Source organism: Symphalangus syndactylus, chromosome X (genome assembly GCF_028878055.3).
Source record: "Symphalangus syndactylus isolate Jambi chromosome X, NHGRI_mSymSyn1-v2.1_pri, whole genome shotgun sequence".
In the NCBI taxonomy this organism is placed as follows: domain Eukaryota; kingdom Metazoa; phylum Chordata; class Mammalia; order Primates; family Hylobatidae; genus Symphalangus; species Symphalangus syndactylus.
This window is the reverse complement of record NC_072447.2, coordinates 109793826-109810711: the sequence shown is the minus strand read 5'-3', so window position 1 is coordinate 109810711 and position 16886 is coordinate 109793826. Positions and strand designations below refer to the sequence as shown.

Genomic DNA, 16886 nt, shown 5'->3' with positions numbered 1-16886 from the left:
TTAGTAGAGATGGGGTTTCTCCATGTTGGTCAGGCTGGTCTTGAACTCCTGATCTCGTGATCCACCAGCCTCAGCTTCCCAAAGTGCTGGGATTACAGGCATGAGCCACTGTGCCCAGCCGATATTATTCTTTTGAGTGATAACTAGACAAGCAGAAAATTTAACATGCAACAATGATGACTAGTTGTTGGATACAAAGTTTAGATTACTTATTTGAATTACAGATTGATGCAAAAGTAATTGCGGCTTTGGCATTAGAATAGTGGCAAAACTGCAATTACTTTTGCACCAACCTGTAACAGCTGTTAAGAAAGAAATACCATCACTAAATATGAATAACAAAGCAAGATCACTATATTAAAAGAGCATCATTTTAAGAAAATTAGACAATTTTTTAAATCATGCTGCTATAAAGACACATGCACACGTATGTTTATTGTGGCACTATTCACAGTAGCAAAGACTTGGAACCAACCCAAATGTCCAACAAGGATAGACTGGATTAAGAAAATGTGGCACATATACACCATGGAACACTATGCAGCCATAAAAAATGATGAGTTCATGTCCTTTGTAGGGACATGGATGAAGCTGGAAACCATCATTCTCAGTAAACTATCGCAAGGACGAAAAACCAAACACCGCATGTTCTCACTCATAGGTGGGAATTGAACAGTGAGAACCCATGGACACAGGAAGGGGAGCATCACACTCCAGGGACTGTTGTGGGGTGGGGGGAGGGGGGAGGGACAGCATTAGGAGATATACCTAATGCTAAATGACGAGTTAATGGGTGCAGCAAACCAACATGGCACATGTATACATATGTAACAAACCTGCACATTGTGCACATATACCCTAAAACCTGAAGTATAATAATAAAATAAAATAAAAAGTTAAACTTTGCATCTGCTAAATACCTGTTCATGGCACAAAGTGACGTTTTCTGTGACTTAACCCTAAATGCGGCATCATAGGAAACAAAACATAACATGTTTTGGGATAGAGTTGTGAGGCTTCCATATTTATCTTCAAGTATTGTTTTCTTACCTTTATATATGGGTACTCCTTGATTGTTCACCACAAAACATGGTTTCTTGAATTTTATCACTGTTTGAACTTTTAGTCTAGCAGCCTATTTTGCTATTTTAGCAAAACTTACATGAGGCATGAGTAGATGCCATTTTATACACAAAACAGTAAGAACATTGGCAAATTCTTGGAAATTCACATACCTTATTGAAAGTTTATTTTATATACACAAACGTTGTTTAATCCTGTTTGAAAACATTTTTATTGCTGTGATAAATATAAGCTAAACAGGAAAACTATTGAGCATATGCAACTTAGATGAATGAAATTATAAACTCCTTAAAACTGCTGTGATATTTGTGTAATCTAGCAAAACTGTCATAGAAAAATGACACAGCTTTGGGATTACATCATTCAGTAAGTAATCAGCTGGACAGAGAGTCAGAAGACTTGAATTTTAGCTCCAGCTCTACCATTAATTAACTATATGACTCTGGGTAAGTTATTTACTCTCTCTGGGATTCAGTTTTCACATATATAAAAGTGTTGTGATAGGTGATCTCGCAGCTCTAAAATTCTACAGATAAAAATCATAGTCTATCAATCATTCTAAAATCTAGATGTTTCCACTGAATTGATAAAAGCATTGTTAGATAAAGCAGCAGCCTAGCAGCTTAGTTTTTCAAAATGATCATCAAAGTTAAGATAACAATACACAGTTATCATTTCAAAGAAATAGTTCCAGAAATACACTCCCAACGAACACGTAATTTATCTAAAATGATAATTTTTAGGATATAAGAAGTAAAAATATATCATTATATTATCCTTGTTATTAAGGATATTTCATTATAAGTCATTGAAAGATTTATGAGAGAAAAGCCAACAAAAAAGTTACTAGGCACTGACTTGAAGACTTTATCACTGTAGCATATTTATGTGATGGATATCATTGAAGGATTTATTTTAGACATTGTTAGTTCTGGAGAAACAGTCTTTCGCCATCTGTCAAAATAATCAAACATGTTAGCTGATTCCTATTGGTAAACTATTCTTTGCTATAGTTAAGGCTGCATTTTAGCTGGAAAAGATACCATATATTAGAGAATTATCGTAACATCTGTACAACCTTTATTTTTGAATCTTTGAGCACAGTCTTAAATTTCTTTATTCCTTTCTCTAGTCCTCAATAACACACATACTTTACCCTGATTTGAATACAGTTATCTAATTATTCAAAAAAGACACCAAGGAAATGGACTAGAATAAAATGCCTGTCAAAATTCATGGAGGCCTCATATCTATGTCAGGAAACTTGATTTCTGCTCTCAAATGACCAAACCATCTTTCATACTCATGTTTAATAAAAGAACATTTTAAAAATTTCTTCTTAAAGGCAGCTCAACTTAGTATTCATATATTCTAAGACTATAATGTTTTCTTTAGTTCTATATGCTATTTTTGTTCCCCACCTCCATGCTACTCTCTTTCAAGACTAAACATTAAATTGGGGAAAAGGGGAGAAGGACTATGCTTAATACTAGGTTAACAACGCCAAATTCCTCATATATTTTGCACTTACAGTCAGAGCAAGTTTATTCTGGGTTTCCAAGGAAGGAAGAATTGGAAAGGAGCAATCTTTTTGGTCACTGTGAAAATAGAAGTTCCATGTCAGAGGGGTTTCCATAATTATTTGGTCCTTTCCTCTGCCCTGCCACCATGAGATAAGAAAACCAGAAGAGGATAGATGTTCATATCTATGACTGCTATACCAATTTAGAGATTATTTGGGGGTTTAGTATGTCTTGATGCCCCATTTGGGTATACAAAATGGTCAGTAAAGAAGAAACTACTTTCTAGTTTGTCTTACAATAAATTACAAAAAATCTAAGTCTTAAACATGTTTGAACCTGTTGTACTTTCATTATCTCTTTCTATGCATCTAAATTATCTCCTACAGTTTAAAAGTCCTAGTCTGGCTGCCCACTGAAATCTCAAATTTGGGGGAGTTGTTTCTGTCTCCTGAATTCAAGGGCAGGGAAGAAAGACCATCTTGATGGCTAATTTTAATAAAAGCCAGGGATGGGAGTAACTGGAAGGAAAAGAGTCAATAGAAAGCAGTGTTAACTGGTCAAGGGAGAGAATTTCAAAGCAGAGGCTGATCCACAGAACCAAATGTGGCAGAGACTAAGGAGAAAAGGGAACCAAAAATGGTCAACATGAGTAGCAAGAAATTTCAAATTTAGGATAGTAAAGGAGAGTGAGGAAACACGCTCCAGCAGTCAGGCTGCAAAAAGAAGGAGACTGCACAGTACCTTGAAGGAGATAGCAGAGGCTTTTCTCCTTTTATTTGTAATATTAGAAACAGCAATTTTATGAAAAGAGTTTATGGAGAGAGAACATGAAAGGGATGGATATGGCAAGATGAGTGCCAGAGTGGGTTTCGGAGATAGTCAGAGGAATGGGCTTCACAATTTACATGGTGGCATTAAAGGGGAAATCTCTTCATCCAGACCAGTGTTTTTCAAACTGTAGATGTATAGACTCTCGCTACATGAGAATCATCTGGGTAATACTGTTAAAAATACAGATTCCTTGGACCTACCATGGAATTATGAAATCAGAATTTTTGATGATGGGTCCCAAAATCTCCAAATTATTCTTGATTTTTGTGCACTGTTCTTGTGCACTACCATATGAAAACCATTGCTCTAGAAACTGGAAAAAAGACTGAGAAAATAAACTGATGTGCAGTGTTATGCAGAGGTGATGCTCTATATATATGTAATTGAGGATTATGCTGAATATTTCAATTATAGTTGACCGAAATGAACGTAAAACTGCTTCTAAACAGGGGGCTAAGGAACTTGGTAAAGTGGGAAATTTCTCATGACCAAATGTGGATAGCAGGCCTGGTCTGGGTAGAGCTGGCAGTTATATTTAAATATAAGCCTAATGTATTTCAAATATAGTTTTTGGATCATGTGCTATTTCAGATAACCTCTGCCACTACTGTCCCCTCAAGGCCTGTCTAATCCTGACCCCAATATAGATTAGGACTGCACATGGCAGTGTCAAATACCAAGGCCACAGCCGTGAGGAATGTCATTACCGTACTGGGCACAGAAGGCAAAGGGGATAGTCATAGTGAAAGACATGACAGATTTGGAGAGGAAGAAATAGTTTCCAGTCTCAAGGACACAGGCATACTAGAAATATATATATATATATTATATATATATAATATATATATATATATAAATATATATATATAAATATATATATATAAATATATATATATAAATATATATCTATATATATACCATATATATCTATATATACTATATGCTATATATACTCTATATATACTCTATATATACTCTATATATACTATATGCTATATATAGATATATATATGGTATATATATACTAGGAATAGATACATAAAATATATATTATCACATATTATCATATATATATCTTACCATATATATATCACCCAAACATATATATGTGTGTGTGTATGTGTATATATATATATATATATATATATAGAGAGAGAGAGAGAGAGAGAGAGAGAGAGAGGCATACACGCACATCCCTAGGTATTGCTGGTGGGCAAGGTGAATATACATACACACATATATTACAAAGATATATATAAAGACATAAAGCTTTGTACTTCTCTTTTCAGAAAGGAAACACAAACCACAAATCTCTGCACTTTCTTTTTTGTTTTTTCACCTATAGAAAACATTTATTCAATAGAAAATCAGAAAATTACAGTAACTCATTAATTAACAAACATAATGGAATTGATCTATTGTAATTACATTGGCTCTCTTATTTTGTCTCTGATTTTAGTGCATTACGTGAAAAAGTTATATCATTGTATAAAACTGAATGTTTTAATGTTGAAAGTTATATAATTTTCTCACCCTTTCTTGTTTCCCAGCTTTCATTCCTGCTTACTCTTTTAGGTTTAAAAATAATATCTATCTGATAACCGAAATACCAAATAAGCTACCAATTTCTTCAAGTCTCAATTTGTAAAGCAAGTCTATCCTCCCTCAAGGGTCTTTGTCTTGTGGTCATTTAGCTGGCTAGGCCTGCAAAGGACATAATGTGTCAATCTTAAACTAGAGTCATATTTACTTATTCTTCCACATTCTGAATGTTTTTTCTCAGTTTGCAACTCCAAGGTTTCAATCTTCCCTCATTGTCTGGCTCTTGCCAAATTGGTATACTTGGTGTTTACAGATGGCAATTTTCTGACCTCCACATATGTCCTATTGAGGATAATTACTGCAAGGGATACCATCATATGAAGGTTTCTTTACTTGCTTTATCAACTCTACTTTGCATCAAAATGCAAACTTCAACACAACTGATTAAGATGTCTCTTCACCTCTTCATTTGGTTTTATTTCTTCAAAGAGTCAGAAAATAAATCAAATGTAAAGAAACCCCAAATAGCTGAAAAATGCAACTCAGTGACCAAAGCGACAATAACTTTTCCATGTCTAAAAATTTGATAGTAAAGAAAATTCTAAAGGGCATGCTACTGCTCTTCTGCTAGTTTTCTTAGGGTTTGAATCTAGGTGTTTGAGGACAGGGGAGAATTGTGCGTAATTTGCTCAAAGAGTGAAAACCCACACATGAGACAAAATGGCTCATGTATAAAATTTAGAAATTGTTAGAATCTGAGGACTTTATGAGACTTTCATGAAGTCTGTAAAATGAGGCCAAGCATCAATGTCCTGAAGTTTTGTATCTTCTCGCTACTCCCTTTACATTAAAAACCAATCTTATCTTTCTACCCTCCTCACACACCCACTCCACCAACCTCCCGGAAACTAATATTCCACTGAACTACAGTGTAAAGACTGCAGCCTTTCCTCTTATCTCCTGGGCTCCACCAAATTCTTATGTCCCAGGGCCATGACCCGGTCAGGTAGTCTGGGCCATTTCCCCACATTTTTTTTTTTTTTTTTTTTTTTTTTTTTTTTGTGGAAGTAAAACCTTTTCTTCTTTTTTTCCTTGGGTTTGGAATTCCCTGCCCTATCATTTCTATGAGGTCTTTCCCATTCACCCGTTTAGTCATATTTAGAAGGGAGTTTATTTCAGTTTGCCCACCTGCCTGCATCAGTTTCACATATCTGCCCTAGTTTGCTTTTTTTCTCTTTTCCCAACCATAGGCAGAGAATGTTAGAGGAAGAGTAACATTTTATTCCTTGGTTTTATACTTTTACTTGGGTGCAAATCTAGTCTGAATATGAAAGTTCTGCTTAGAAAGGAAACTACCAATTGAGGCCTCCATATTCCGGAAATCTCATGTATGCACACTGAAAGGAAGAAATTCTGGGTGCATGCAGAAAGAGAAAAGATTTAATTTTAAAAAGTTCTGTGACATATTTTATGAAGCAGCATAAATAATCACAACACTAATATCTGTAATTCACGTTTGCATTGATTTTTTTTAAATGGCAGAGAACAATTTGGTAAAATGTTACCCATGTGTACCACCTTACCTCTCCACATACATCATCTAATGTAAAATTATATAGGGAAGTCTTTGGGAATGCCCTATTTTTGAGGGAGGCAGGCTTCTGTCATAATCAAAAACACATTCTTTAAATGCCAAATATGTGTAAAATTAAGTCAATAGACTTTGAATAGTCCTATAACCTTAAGGTTAATATTTAGCTTTTTTCAAAGCAAGCAGGCCACTGCCCTGAACTACAGTTGCCTGGTGATCATTCCAGCGCGGTGCCTGCTTATTCCCTTTCGGAGAATCCAGGGGCCTTTTGCATTCAAGACAGGGTACGAGTGAAATGCCAATCTAAAAAGGGAACTTGAAACACGGATTTGGGTGGGATCCAACATTAGCCAGAAACCAGATGCCAATGAAATAAACTGCGCTGCCAAAATAATAAATCTACTAATTACGACGGCGATAATAGTTTACCAATCAATTACAACTCTAGAGGAAAGCTGGGCATTAGGGAAAAGAAGAGCTCACAAATGAAAACCACAAGAAAAAGCTAAATCTGGTTGGGTAAGGAACATAATATTAAAAAAAAAAATCGAGTGTGCAGAATTCATTCCTTCCCCAAACGGCGTCGAGTTCTTTCACTCTCACAACACTAAATCAGGAACGCTGCCCTGGCAAGAATAAGGTTTTAGAAAGTGTATTAGAAGATAAGAAAAGTAGGACTCAAACGCCTTAATTTTCTAGTAGCCGTCACCTAAAAGTAAAAGGTCACCCCACAAGTAAGCATCTCCCATGGCAAAAGCAGCAGCAAACGACGGGGCGGCGGGTTAACAGGGAGGAGTACTCTCAGGAAGCCACGCGACGTTGCACTTTTTGACCTCTGTTGGAACGAGCGGGCTAGGACAGGTACTGGAGCTCCGCTAGACAAGGCGGGTCACATATTTAAAATGCCCCGCTGTTTAGGGTCCGTAGCACCCCCACTGCCATCTCTTTCTCTGTCTCTCCTTCCCACCGCCCCGTGCCTTTGCCTTTCGTTGGAGTTCGGTGAGGTCCTGGTGCCCAGGGGGCGCCTTTTCCGCATGCCGGCTCCCAGGGTCCCCTTCCGCGCCCGCGGGACCCGTCGAAGTCCTGGTCTAGCCCGTTTTGAGGGCATCCGCTCGCTCCCCCTGGTACTCAGAACCCGCCAAAAGAGAGCATTTCGGGGGGCGACGGGCGTCCTCTACTCACCGGCAGGTGGCCCAGATCCGTGACCTCCCTGTCCCTCCAGCCCCCAGGTCCCGCCATGGCTTCGAGGAGCCAAACGGGAGCGGGCGACTGAACTGGGTGCGCGCAGAGTCTGAGGTGGAAGCGGACGAAAAGTTGAAGGGAGGAGAGGGGAAAGGGGAGGGAGGGAGAGAGGAGTTTGGGGATCGGGGTTCGTGGCGTGGGAGATAGAGGAGGGGAAACGTGGAGTGAAAAGAGTTGGGAGTGGAGGGAAACCGGAGTTTGCGAGGCGGGAAAGAAAGTTGGGCTAAGGCGAGAGAGGAGCCTGAGCGTCCGTCCTGGAGACGAAGAAGCTAGGAGGGTGCTCCGTGGCGAGAGCGCTGTGTCTGCCCCGTCAGGGTGCGCCTCTTTCAGGGTGGGGAGGGGGGCGGTGCAAGGAGAGGGGACCCGGGAGCAGCTCGAAAGGGATTGGTGCAGCGTCACGTCGCCAGGTGGGCAGCCGCCCGGCGGGGAGGCAGGCTAGGAGAGCCACCGGCTGAGGGAGGTGCTGAAGGACTATAACGGTTTGCGAGCAGGCCCTTCGCGGCCTCCCCCAGCCCTCCTGCCCCCTCCCACGTCCACTGCTGCGCCAGCCGCCCCTGCCCCCGCCCCCGCTGGCGAGTGTTCCACAGGAAACTTTTTCCAGGCAGCTGCCAGCCCCGGAAAACCGGTCCCGCTCCGCGCCGCTCCCAGTCTGGGCCCCACAGCCCTGCCACAGTCCAAACAACCCGCGCCCTAGACTTCCCAAGAAACACTTGTGACTTTTCTAGTTGTCTGTTTTCTCTTTCTGTCCCTCTGATTTTATCGCTCCATTTCTTGCAAAGACCTACCGAGTTACAGAAGGAAATGACTTGTCATGGGTTGGGAATCAGTCCTAGGCGAGCACCTATTTGAGCAGAGGAAGGCACCGAGTGCGCCCCGGGGCTGTCACAGCTTGGCCTTCAAAGCCATTAGCCGAGGGCAAGAGCAGAATGGACAGAGCCGCTGGGAACTCTCCTCCCAGCAGGCCTTATCTCCTCTGGCCCCAGGCTAGTTCATGCCAGGTCCCAGTCGTTCACTCAGAACAGCACCTGTTCTCAGGTGCGCAGGGTTGAGTAAGACTGACTGTTGTCTCCAAAGCCCGGCCTGCCCTGGGTCCTAAGTTTTGCATACGCCGTATTCGCAGCGCGCGGAGAAAATTCCTGCTTCCCTTCCAGTCTCCAGCGTTCCGGCCGGGTTTCATTCATTCGCTCATTCATTGCAAAACTTTTCCAAGTGCCCAAGTTGTTTGCTTCCGTTTTCCTTTAAAGCGCTAGAGGACTGACACATGGCTTAAAAGAATCTCACAAACGTGATTCAGCTGTGAGAAAGAGCCCCTTGAAACATTCGTGGGAAGGGGAGTCGGTGCATAAACTAACCGCATTCTAAACTCATGCTCTGCAGAGAGCACTTTAGTAAATGTCGCGACACTGCTTAGCTTCTCTGGAACTCTCAGACGGCATTCTGCGCACCCTAACTTCGGGGTCGGAAAGCGATTGGGGGGACTTGTTTCCTGTTTCTTTCTTTATTTTTTGATTAGTAATTACCTACCTCTTCTAAGAAGATTTATACGAATAATTCTTCCCACTGACCTCGAGCTCTCCATTTCTGACTCATTCTTCTAATTTCTGTGATATCTTTACATATTGGTAGATTTTGTTTATTTCCTGTCTGTTTCAATGCCAGAGTTTGACCTCTTTACATTCCTTAACTTCCAAGTCTCAGTGAGCTGTGTAATGGCCACAGCCTGTCTGAGGAACCGGGTCTCGCTAAATAAAGAAAATTCTCTGTTAACGGTTGCAGAGAAAACCAACCACTACCTCCCCCCAAAAACAAACCCGGGTGTGCTGGATCGAATTTTCTCGATAATTCAAATATGATACGTACTTGAAATTACACTTTCAGATATTACACTTTCCAATAATTCAAATCTTGACAATTTTACCGCACAAACCGTTTTAAAACACACTTTAAGAATTCCTGGATGATCAGTAAAACTCTTCTGAATATTCCTAAATGTGAGTCTGAAATTAACATTTCTTAACTAGAGAAGCGTAGGTGAACTAGTTAATAGAAAATTACACTTTTACATACACATTTAGTTTTTAGAAATAAGACACGGAGTCAAAAAATACAACATTTAAAGGAACTCTGAAGAGAATCTTTGCTAAAGGGAAGAGCTGTTCATAAGTCAAGGCTTTTTTTTTTTTTTTTTTTTACAATGCGATTTGCTGAACATGGGGTGTGGGGGAAAATGCCCCGTGGCCCCTAATGGCAAAGACTGTTTTAGCCTGTCTAAAGGGCAAGTCCAGGCCAGGAAAACAATCCAGGCTAGATCATTGGGCTCACTAGTTGCAAGGCTCTGTGGGAGGCTAGCCACTTGGAGACTCCATAGGGATTAACCACTTGGCTCTTGGGACCGCCCCCCTCCCCAGGTGCGGGGAGGGGAAACTACGTGTTTGACCAGAACTTGACAGAGAACTTACAGATTTTTAAATTTATTGTTATTTTCAAGGGGAAAAGGAGGCATGGAAGAGCATGGAAACTTTACCTTGTAAGCTGGCATTATGGGGATTTTTGTGGCCAGCTTGGGGAAGGTCAGCTTCTCTAGCAGAACAGAAGGCAAATAGATGGCCTCCAGGCATGGGGCTGTGACCCGAGCACAGCCTTGAAATAGGGCATTTGTTTTCCAACTTCAGGACTTCTTTTCCTTTCACCCTATTAACCATCATCTCCCTGCCTCCTTCCAACATGTTCTTATTTCTCTCTTTCTTTCCTGACTTCAAACTGCATGAAAATAACCCTAATCTGTCCATGGTCTAGGAATTTCTCAGATTGTGTTTTACTCTGAAACGATCTCTCTTCCAACATTACACGTCCCATATTTGTACCATTCCCTTCTTCTCCAATCCATTGTTATCTTAAGGCCATTAGCCCTTTGGAACTTTTAATTGTTGGTATATTTTAATAGCTAAAATTGATTAAGTGCTTACTATATGCACCAGACTAAGTGCTTTGCATGTATTATCTCATTTAATTTTGTTGACAATTATTCTAGGTTTTAAATTGTTGCCCCCAAGTGTTTAGTCAAGGAGATTGAGGCACAGAGAGATGAAGCAACTTGCCTAAAGCCTCACAGCTAGTAACTGGAAGAGCCTGGCTTCCAACTCAGGCAGTCTGACTCCAGAGTCCACTTGTGGATGATTGTTGAAGGGCCCCTGCGGTGCATATTTTGAGAGTGTGTGAAGAGGAGCCAAATGCAAAAAAGCCTCGGGGTGAGACAGATCAGATGACATTAGCTAGGCCCCTGAGCTATCCAGTTCCCCCTTCCCCCTTTCAGCCCTCAAGCCCTCCTAACAGAAATAACAGGATTTATAAAAAGGAATGGAACCCAGTCATAGCCTAAGAGTAGCTAGTGACTGCTTAAGCAGATATCACCAAGTGGATCACCTCAGAGCGCAAAATCATGGTTTTCAAGCTAAGAAACTTCCAGAAAGTAAAACAGCAACTTTTAATGCTAAAAAATTAAAATGTATTCCCATTCCTTCCCGTGAGTTTTTTTGGCTGGGAACAAACCATATTCAGTAAGGACTTGAAGGAGGCTGTTTGTGAGCAATCGTGCTTAACAGAACGGAGATGTTACATGGCAAGGTTACAGACAGTAGCCCAGTTGGTAGGAGTACCATGGACATAGGGCCAAGGACATGGGTTTGATACCCTAGAGGACCAGGATGCATCTCTGTGCTCTTTGGCCCTTAATAGCACCTCCTGTCTTGCCAATTCGCATCCCTTTTACTGGAAAAACAACTCCAAAGTCAGTACTTCCATCTTTGTACACAAAGAACCACATATTCATTTTGATATGTAAGTTGCTAATCACATAATCTGAAGAAATTACACTGCAAGGGCATGTGTGTATTATGAAAAATATAGATTCAAAATATTCTTGGTTGTTCTTTTTTCATTCACACATTTAAGATTGGCAATATATACCTTATATACCTTAATAGACACTTATTCAAAAATTTTATTTAAACTTGTTTAAAATCTCATAAAACACTTTATTAAAATTTTCAAGCATACAAAAAAGGTCTGTCATTTACTGGTTTTCCTCTACTTTGACACCTCATATATGAAAATTAGTTCTTCTCTTAGCACAAGCTTGCTGTGTACATTACAGGGCCCTGGGTGGGAATGATGACATAAGGTTATATAGCAATCTTTTTGAAAAGAAGAGTTCCACATCTGTGATTCCAAACATTTCAGGTCCAATATCTTCCAATATACTTGTGAGTGGCTGGGTAGCCTCTCTGAAAGATCCTCCTAGTAGAGGGAGGAAACTTTTGGGAACCACTAGGCTAAAGGACCTTCTTGAGGTTTTCTTTCTTCTTTTTGGAGACACCTTTGCAAACTGTAGGATTTCCACCACAGTTCCTAACACTCCTGGCACCATTACTTTTGATTTTTCTTACATGCCACTTCTCTGGGGACAAAGCAACAAGCTACCTAATGTTTCTCAAGCTAGAGGTCATGAAATGTGCCCTCTGACCATAGTATGAAAAGCTTCTGTTGCTTGTCATGGAATGCTCTTAAGCTCAGCATGATTTGAGCTATGCTTGTTTCTAAAATGAGGCCCTGTAAACCTCAGCAGAGCTGAACACCGGTCTTCTTGCTATTGAAAACCGGAATGCTACTCTAAAAAAAGACAATTGTTTTATGAAGACAACTAAAACAGGGAAATTAAGACCAAAAGTCAGATTTCTGAAGTTGGAAAGAGGCTTCCTTTTTTTTTTTTTTCTTAGTGTTTCCTATCTTTGGAGGCCATACCATCCTCTTCCAGGAATTCCCAGCCCAGCAACTTCAGGCTACGCATCCTTCCTCACCTGGCACAGATGCACATGGAAATTTATTTACTGTGACACTAATGAAGCTTAAGCTTCAAGGCCTCTCACTTGCACTTCCAATGCCCTAGGAGTGGCCCTAGTAATTCTGTATTGCTAATTTTATATTCCTTACTTTGATGTGGGCTCCTCAAATTATAAAAGCTTCAGACTCAACAAAACTCAAATCTCTCCCTGAATGCACAACATCTAGAGAACACAGTAAACTTGAATTGTGTTTGTGTGTGTATAATCTCCATAAATCACTAAGGCTTGACAAAGTAGGAGCTGCAACTAGCAATCCACAACTAGAGAATATGTACTTTTAAAAGGGAAAAAGCCCAGAGTAACAAAAGAGGAATAGCACTGAATGTTAAGAAGTTATCCATCTATGTAGAAAGGAATATATCACTTAAGCAGGATAGATATCCTTTCAATTGAGGATAAAATGGAAAGAGGAAACAGAAGTAATATCGTTATGAGTGTATGTTACAGACTGATGACAAGAACTATATGGGCAATCCTTCTTAACTACAGATCACAACACTGTGGAGGAGAAAGTAATAATGATAGAAAGCATATTATATCTTATATTATTTAATTAGAAAAAATTACAAAATAAATATGTTTATTTTACAAGTCAAAAAAGTCAAAAGTGAATGCAGAAGAAGGTAATAATAGTCTCTACCTTCTCCATCCAATCATATACCACCACCAATACTCCCTCGACCAAAATACTCAAATTTTGAAACAGGAAGAAAAGATTCCAGACAGTATATATCAGTAAATTTGATGTTGCTTTTAGGGGAAATTGTAGCAGAATATTATACAGGTGGCTCCTGAAATATGCTTCCCAGGAGCAAGTAGTTGTTCACTAATAAGGAGCCATGGCAAACTAGCTCATTTCCTATTTTGATTTTGTTTTGTTTCATTTCGTTTTGTTTTTGTTTGTTTGTTTTCAGTTTTTGAGACAGAGTCTCACTCTGTTGCCCAGGCTGGAGTGCAGTGGTGTGATCTCGACTCACTGCAACCACTGTCTCTTGGGTTTAAGCAATTCTCCTGCCTCAGCCTCCCAAGTAGCTGGGATTACAGGTGCCCATCACCATGCCTGGCTATCATTTCCTATTTTGAGTGGTGAGAGCAAATTCAATGTAACCTCCTCGATGTAACCCCCAATGAACCAGTCATCATGTTATTCACTTTGTGTGGTCTCCCCCCACATTGAATCAGGACTGACCCTTTGTGGCCCATAGAATATGGAGGAAGTGATAGTGTTGACTTATAAGGCTAGGTCATAAAAGAATCTGAAACTTCTGGCTAGGTCTTTCAGATAGATTGATTTAGGAGAAATCACTTGCCAAGCCTTGAGGACACTAAGGTAGACCTGTGTTAAGGCCTACATGGAGAAGAACTGAGGCCCATGCTAAGAGCCAACACCGACTTGCCAGCCACATGAGTGAGCCACTTTAGAAGTAGATTTCTCACTTTCATTGAAACATTAAGATAAAAACATTCCCAGACAACATTTGACTATAACTACATGACAGACCCTGAGTCAAGCCACTCCCAAATTTCGGACCCATAGAAAACCTGAGCTATAAGAGAAGATTATTGTGTTAACCAACTAAATTTTGGGGTGATATGTTAAAAGGCAATAAACACTTAATAAATGGGTTTCTCAACCAGCCTGGGCAACATGGCAAAATCCTGTCTCTACTAAAAATACAAAAGAAAAGATTAGCTGGCAGTGGTGGTACATGCCTGTCCTTCAAGCTACTCGGGAGGCTGAGGTGGGAGGATTGCCTGAGCCTGAGAAGTCGAGGCTGCAGTGAGCCAAGATCATGCCACTGCACTCTAGTCTGGGCGACTGGAAGGAGACCCTGTCTTAAAAAAAAATTTTTTTTAAAAAGCATTCTCAGCAATTAGACCAGGGTATTATTGTAGTCAATGTATTTTTATTTCAGCAAAAGATTTTATGATATCCTTTTGGGCAAGATAGAAAAATGTGAGCATGTAAAGCAAAGATAGACATATTCATGACTAGTTGAACAAAACAGTTAACTAATGAATCAATGGCAAAATGAAGAGAACTTGCAATATTGTTATAAGGTTATGCTGGGCATAATCAAATAGCATTTTCTATGGTGGTGAAAATATTTTATATCTATATCATATATTTATGATAGCCACTAGAACTGTGTGGCTACTTGAAACATGCCATCTTAGGAACTGAATTTTTAATTTTATTCAAAGGAAACTTAAATTTATATAGACATACGGCTAGTGGCTATTGTATTAGTTAGTGCAACCCTGTAAAATTTAAAAAATCAGATTCATTAAACTTTAGAGAAAAAAAGAAATAGAAACCCAAGGACAGATACTCTAAAAGGAATGTGGTACAGATTTTCTGTCCTTGGCTCAGTGTTCAACTTACTTATCAATGTTTTATGTGACAACATGAAAGACATGAACATAACTTTTGTTGATGAACCCCAATAGGGAACAATTATTAATTTATATGTTGACAAGTATTTTTCCCTGGTTTGGCACTCCAAGGTCAGAGCAAGAAGGGAGTTGAGCTAGGGAAGTGATTGGGCTGAAACATAAGGTAGTTTTTAGGGTTAGTTCAAAGTAAAGGATCCCAAGGCCAGAACAGGGTAGAGCAGACAAGCAATAAATTGGGCATATAGGCTTGGGAGGCAGCAAAGCAGACAAGCTGAGAAGATAAAACTGGAGATGAGACTGAAGCTGACAGGAAGCTAGAATGATGAATGAGCAGGGGGTTAGGAAAGGGAGGCAGGGGCCAAACTGACATGGATCAAGGAATAAGCATAGATGAAGGCCAGTTCATGCTTGTTTATGGCTGCCTGGTTCCTCCTGTTGTTTTTGCTTTTGGCTTTTTGCATTCCCTCTGGGCATGGGCTGAAGCATTAAAGAAGCAGATCCATTCTTCAGAGAAACAGATATTGCAAGAGCCTGGAATTGTTAGCCTAAACCAACCAGATGGCATTTTACAGTGATAATTGTGAAACTCTGCAGCTAAGTTAAAAAAAAAAAAAAAAGAAAAGAAAAGAAAGCAAGCAATTGATTCTATAAGCATGGGGTGTGAGAAACCTAGCTTAAAAAGTAATGTTAATCCAGTGCTACAGTGACACCAGAGAGACCAGTAAAATATCCAAATCAAGGGCAATCATCTTAACTGCACTGTATACTAGGCAGACATTTGAAGATATGTGACTATTTCAGAATATTACATTTCAAACAAATTAAATAGTTTCCAAATTAGTAGGATGGTGAATAATTCAGAAATCATGACATAATTGGAAAGTTTTGAGGAATTAGTACCATGTAGAGTTTTGGAGGGGAAGGCTTCGGAGACAGAGTAGCTATTTTCACATATTTTTAATGGGAAGTCACAAGGAAGAAGGATCAATGGATAGGGGTTATAAAAAGGTAAAATTCAGAGTAATTAAAGAAGAGTATTATAACAATTATCCCTGTTCAGAGCAATTAAAGGAAGAATATTCTAACAATTATCACAGCTGCTTTCTAAAGGAGAGAGTTCTAACTGGAAATAGTTCATGCATAGACTAGATCATCTGCACCAGATTTGCATTAAAAACTCACGGATTAGAAGAGAGATCGAACTAAAGCAATTCTAAGTCCTTTCCAATTCCGAGAAATTATGCAACTACTATTCTTTTCAAAGGGCATTGCTATTCTGTTTCCAACATAGGGGCATGTATTATTCTTAAGTCACACCCAGGAAAGTATGTTTTGTATAAGGTCACAGAACAAATGCGACACTTGGTTAGAATGCAAAGGCATAACTAGCTATTTTTACATGTGGTGCAAGTGCTGAGCAATGCAAGCATTGCTGCCACTCCTTCCATCTCCCCTTAGCCCTCTCCCACTCCTATGCATTACCATGCAAAATGCACTATCATTACGGTCTGCAAATGTCTACTTCTATCTCCTTCGTTTTTCTCTTTGTGTTATTTAGCATTGACAAGAGTCTCAAAGGTCAGATAGTGTGTGTGTGTGAGACGGGGGGTGGGTATTGTGTCAACCTCTGGGAATGTATCTGAGTGATTGTGCTACTCACCCAACCGTAAGTTATGGGACATATCCAATCAATTACTTCTCTTTTAGTGATTCCAAGGGGAATCTGTGAGAGGGTGGTTCTTGCCCTACATGATATACATTTTTCTCCAAGGAGGA

The 16886-nt window shown here is 39.8% G+C and overlaps 1 protein-coding gene across 1 annotated transcript in view; it reads right to left on the bottom strand.

The window, feature by feature from the left end:
* Positions 1 to 7809, bottom strand: part of NRK (Nik related kinase) — a 135644-nt gene extending 127835 nt beyond the window's left edge. The window contains exon 1 of the mRNA XM_055267555.2: positions 7753 to 7809. Within this exon, the coding sequence (XP_055123530.1) occupies positions 7753 to 7809 (57 nt within the window). The remainder of the gene's footprint in view (positions 1 to 7752) is intronic.
* Positions 7810 to 16886: the final 9077 nt, after the last annotated feature.